Source organism: Octopus bimaculoides, chromosome 1 (genome assembly GCF_001194135.2).
Source record: "Octopus bimaculoides isolate UCB-OBI-ISO-001 chromosome 1, ASM119413v2, whole genome shotgun sequence".
Lineage (NCBI taxonomy): Eukaryota > Metazoa > Mollusca > Cephalopoda > Octopoda > Octopodidae > Octopus > Octopus bimaculoides.
Genome location: NC_068981.1, coordinates 10,709,293 through 10,715,181, shown reverse-complemented (window position 1 = coordinate 10,715,181; position 5,889 = coordinate 10,709,293). Strand labels below are relative to the sequence as shown.

The following is a 5,889-nucleotide window of genomic DNA, read 5'->3' as shown; positions in this document are numbered from 1 at the left end:
ACACACACACACACAAACACACCACTCCTGTACAGAGTATTCTCTGCTCAATTGCTCCAGATTAATAAGTACGAAAATCTGTCACCAGAAAATACGCGGCGTCACAAGTCATGATAATCAGAACATTCTTGTTAACTGAGCATTGTGGAAGTTCGCTGGATTGCAGTTGTGCGGTACAAGAACCTTCGGCTGATCAACAACCCGCATTATCTCAGATCAATCCGTGGTAAGTGTAACGTGGTTCACAACTGAGCGTAACCTGTTATCCCATGTCGGTGACGATTGAACCAATGAGAAAATACATGTACTTTATTTTTAGTCGAGGATGTGCATCTCAGTCGAGCACTGGGATTCATGTAACCCTCCCCACAAAATTTCAGGTCTTGTGTCTAACTCTCAATATGGATTAAATATGTGATGTCAGATGTCGGGGAAATTTAAAACTTGATCGCAATGTTTACATAGAAATATTGGGAAAGATTTGCTCTCAACAATATACTATTGCTTCTTTCATTTTCGTGCAGCTCATGTCCCTCGGTCGTATGTTTATACAGAGAGAAAAAGACATTCACACCAAATTATTTGTTATAGAAATTAGGATCCCTATCTATTTAAGGATCTGCCTCTGTTCTCAAAATATTAATAACATTAAAAGGACTTTCATACCCACCGTCGAAGCAATTAATCGGATAATTGCAAATTATTCCACCATCTAAGTAATACGATTCTTGTCCATCGACATGGTACTTGACTGGCTGAAACATACCTGAAAATTGATTTAGAAAACAATGTCACGCATAACAACAACGGTGTCAAAACGACACACGGCAACTAAAATGACATCCATCCAGAAATCGACAGGCAATAATAACCAATTGTATGACAAGCACACAATACAGATATCACTACGTTATTTACCATTATTCTGTATCATATTAGAGTTAAATTGTAGATGTAGCCATAATGTCCCAGTGATTTGAAGAGTAAGCCTTACTTGCTTCAAGTTGTGAATACACAATTGTATAATGCTGAGAATACATACGGAATACAATCTTGTATCTATAATTTTGCAGACTCAAATTGAAAATAGTACACGAATGTTACGAAACGGCTGTAACCTTATAAAAGTCATATGGAAAATTAAATCACCTCCTTACACTGCCGGACATTATGCTTCATTACATTTAAAATATATTGTATTATAGTTTTACTGGAATTATAAATTGTTATTTGCCGCTAACCCCTGCCCCGTAATTCCGCTAAGCCTATTCAGTTGTTTGAACGCCATATTTTCTTGGCATTACAAAAAATATTTGTAAAACTTTATTATATCTATCTGAATGCCAAGAGTCACCAGCGATTAGAAAAAGGGCTAAGTATTCGAGGTTATCTGTTTTGTCTTAGCTTAAACTAAACAGCCAACTCTTGATAAAGCAAGCTCATGTATTCTTGAATTTAGTACCCAAGAACTTTCCTCTAAAATTATTATAAAGTGTGGTTTGAGCCGAATTTGGCATTTTTTTTTTTTTTTGAAGGCTAAAATTACCAAGTAGAGGCTCCGTTGACTCGTATAACGAACTTCGAATAGTTATACGAATGATTGACTAGTTATTGGCACTATAGAATATACACCTTGAGGGATTAACATAGCTTCTGTTCATAAAAGCGTATTGAAACAATACAAACTTCAAAAGTTAGTACAGTTACAGGCTGGAAACTGAAATTCGATAGATGATTAGAAAAAGAAAAGTATTCATCATTATCAGAGATTAAAATGCAAGATACCTGGGAATGATATGGTCATGAGAACTGCACGGCGTATCACAGCATCTGGAGTAGTTTTCACATGAAAATATTCTTCGCACCTCCGGCTAAGATTCATCGCAACAATACAGAGCTCTTTGCCAGTCTGGTCATGTAGCTGTCAGATCAAATAATCCAGTTTGTGTAATATGTTTATATATATCTATACATTATATATGTATATAAATATATATATAGAAATTTTTGTTATTGTGCGTGTGTGTGTGTGTGTTCACACACTGTATCCACTATGTGTCAAATATTTATGAACATATATGTATATACTCACAGGCGCGCGCGCGCACGCGTATTTAATGAATGAGTGAGTGAGCACTTAGCATGAGACTTCCAGAGTTTCCAGGAGTGTAGAACCAGCTCTGAATCACCATTGTTCCCCGTGTTTACTGTATTTCGGGTTAACTAGCATATCACGTAATTGGATCCAGAAATAGGTCGCTCACAAACACTCCAATCGACCCAAACCGGAAGAAACCATTCAGCTCTTAGTTCTTTTGCTGTTCGTCTAAGTGAAGCTAACGCCACACAAACATTTCATCGTGGTACTCGTTGCACCAGATCAAGACAAGTTCGAGGGATCAGATATTGGAACTGGGTCTGCACAAACCATGCCTACAATAATATTTGGTTGTTCAGCAAACCAAGACGCCCTCACACTTAAGTACAGGAGCTATATGGAAAGAAGCAACGGGGACAGAAAGCTACTGGAGGCCTTCAGCTTTGATCCAGCATGCAGGGTGGCCATTGGATGATAGTCATTTTTCCAGACGTGGGGAAGGTGTGAATTTGCTATGTTTTCCTGGACCCTAATACGTTGAAGGGTCGAGAGAGTGCTCTGCATAACAATCTACTATAATAATACTCGTGCTTTTCTCCGTCACAACATGAATAAGGAAGGAAGGGGTAATAGCAAACTGGAAATGGTGTGGTGTATATGTGATAGCGAATAAGTTTTCCTGTTAGTTTCTGTCTACTTCTGCTGGTTTGGTGTGGTGTCGTGCAATGTGGTGTGTATGTTATGATGTAGTTAGTGTTTTACTCTCTTGTTTTGCTGGCCTGGTGTGGTGCATATGTGATGGTGTAGCCAGCCGGCGAGTGAGTACTGTTTTTACTTAGTTGTTGAAGTTAAGCAAGAGAGTATGTATGTAGTTCTTCTAGTCATTTATTTTCGTTAGAAAAGTAAAAGTATTTGTCGTACTTTCCTTCGCATAGAAGAATTGAGTGTCCGTGAGAAAGGGCCAGAGCCGTGCATGTAAGTATTTTTCACTCACGGGCGCGAGCATGTAAATCCTTTTGTTAACATGTGAGATAGCAAGTGTTTATTTTTTTTTATGTTCAGGGGAGGAGCAATGGCCTTATGGTTAGGACAGCAGACTCGCGGTTTCAATTCCCAGACAGGGCATTGAGAGTGTTTGAGCGACAACACCTAAAGCTCCACGAGGCTCCGGCAGGGGATGGTGGCGAAACGTGCTGTACTTTTTCACCACAACTTCCTGTTCTTGTTGTACCTGTATTTCAAAGGGCCAGCTTTGTCAAAACCTGTGTCACGCTGAATCTCCGAGAACTACGTTAAGGGGACATTTGTCTTAATTTCACGAGTAGGCTGTTCCGTTGATCGGATCAACTGGAACCCTCGTCGTCGTAACCGGGGTGCCACGAGTGTGCGTTGAAGTGGAGGGATCTTGGATCTACATTTTTTTCATTAGCAAAAAAAAAATGCATTTTTCAAAAGACAGTAAAATAATGTGAAAATCGGCTATAATAATATACCTTTCCAGGCTAATTGCTATGATGTTGTGGAGAAAAAAATTGGAGAAGAAAAGGTTTAAAAATCTACAACTGTATTTTTAGCCTTTTAGCTAAAAATACAGTTTAGATTTTTAAACCTAAAGAAACATTCTGCGCTTAGCGGAGCGGTGTCAACTTAAGGTTGTACCCTGTGAAATTTACACTTCAGCGTCTGTGAAATGACCACCGCATTGTAAGTTTCTATATAAACAGAAATACTTTATAAAATAAACAGGTATCATCTTATTGTTTCTTTTGTCTGCGCAATGATTGTGTTTAGTTATGCGTATTTCAATATTCTGTACGCCGTGAGTGAGCAAGCGAGACGGCTGCTGAGTTTAGCCAGTTAGCGAAGCCCAGCCAGCCAGTAAGTCAGTTGAGAAAATGGGCGTCTGTCTCCAAAACTTCATAGTTGTGTAACGATTTCATGCTTGGATATGTAAACTACGATAAGAATAACACTGGTCAACAAAGAATTTGTCCAAAGAAAAAGAATCCCTGCATCTTGTTTTTGCATGCAGAATTCAAAACTGATGTCAAATTATCTGTACTAAGTTCACATATTCCATTCACCTTCATAATGCTAAGAAACTGTAAACATCGCAAACTATTTTTGCTATATATGAAAAATATGTAAAATATAAAGACAATTGGTGAAAAATTTAATATAATTCTAATTGATAAATATAAATTCTTATTAAAGAAAAAAGACGCGGATGAAGTAAATCTGGTGGTGTGAAGAGCCAACACATGTGGGTGAAACAACACAACGTGCGGTTGTCACGGTAACAAGCTGTTAACACCTAGCTGTCCGTTGATTGGTTAAAATTACCCAAATTTCCCAACTTTAATTCAAAATAACATCAGATTCTTTAATTTGAGATATAGTAATTGGTTGATCTTAATCAAATTCACAGTTGTATCGATACACCAAAATTGAAAGCCATCTAAACAAAATTAAAAGGGGCACATTTTGCGAATGGAAAAGTGATTTTAATCGGAGTGCTCGCGAGCACTAAAGTGGAGGGATTTTCATCGGAGTGTGCACGAGAGCTCAAGTGGAGGGACTGAATGGGAATGCGCGCGAGCGCTTAAATGGAGGGATTCAATCGTACCACACAGTCATGCCTAGAGAATATAACATCCGAATGCACAGCTATCACAAACTCACTTTTAAACACTAACGACGAAGAGAACCTGTGGCGAAAATATCAAACTCACCTGTTTGAAGGTAATGTCAGCATTGCCACATTTAATCCTTAAGATGTTGCCAAACCATTCCAAAAACTTCCTTCCCGAATTACGACCCAACTTTTCCATCACATCCTTTGCAAGTACAGCACATTGATTATCTAAAGAGAAATAACTGCCTTCATAAGTTTTCGATTAAGATGCAAATAAATTTCATATTTATAAACCGTGTATAGCAAAATAGACTCAACGCAGAAAAAATACCAGCACGGCAATATTTAGCGGTAAAAGTGTACGTTAATCTACTGAGACAAAAACGAGGTTTGGTATTCTATTCATCAGATTAAACGCTTGAAAATAAATACATAACATACGAACACGGATGCCTTGCCTTGGATCCTCTCCTGACTAATAGAATCGTGGTGCCAATACGGTAACATACCGCATGTGTTAAGGGATTTTAAACCTGGCGGAGTACATTTACCTTTAGATAGAAACACTTTTTTTTATCAGAAATAGAAAGACTGACAAAGAGAGAGAATAAAACACCGACTCCTGGGCGTAACTGTTACAGCTCCGAAATGGTAAAACACAAACTTGTCCTCGGTTTAAACATAAACTCAAATCGCACAGAACTGAAACAAGGAAACTTTTGCTCTCACACGACTCGGTTTAAGTTTCCGCCTGTATACATGGATATAAATACTTTATAAATACTTTATACTGAAGCATAGTATTTTTCAGTAAATAACTCATTGTATTAAAATTGACGTCACCTATTTTATAATATACTAGCAGAAATACCCGGCGTTGCCCGGGTGAAAGAGAATAATGAAATCTAAAAACGCCGTCTAGACTACGCATCATCTTTATATATAGAGATGTATATACACACACGCACCCAAACACACGTATATATATGTATATCAATATAAATATATGAAAGTCAATGAAGTTTCGTAAAAGAAGGTGATCATGTACATACTTTCTTGTTGTTGTGATTATAACACCTCATTGTAAACTATGTTCCTTGTTTTCCCTTGTGGAGCATATACAAATAGGTTTTTTGTTGCTGCCCACTCTTGAGCA

At 37.8% G+C, this 5,889-nt stretch overlaps 2 protein-coding genes across 2 annotated transcripts in view; one reads left to right on the top strand and one right to left on the bottom strand.

Annotated features, from left to right (window-relative positions):
* LOC106878188 (uncharacterized) overlaps nt 1-5,889 on the top strand; it is a 28,888-nt gene that overhangs the window by 14,680 nt on the left and 8,319 nt on the right. The gene's annotated exons all lie outside the window — the stretch shown is intronic.
* Nucleotides 1-5,889, bottom strand: part of LOC106878189 (uncharacterized) — an 18,037-nt gene that overhangs the window by 9,197 nt on the left and 2,951 nt on the right. The window contains exons 3-5 of the mRNA XM_052978517.1: nt 4,831-4,961; nt 1,786-1,921; nt 671-766 (exon numbers count right to left, since the gene is read on the bottom strand). Of these exons, the coding sequence (XP_052834477.1) occupies nt 671-766; nt 1,786-1,921; nt 4,831-4,961 (363 nt within the window). The remainder of the gene's footprint in view (nt 1-670; nt 767-1,785; nt 1,922-4,830; nt 4,962-5,889) is intronic.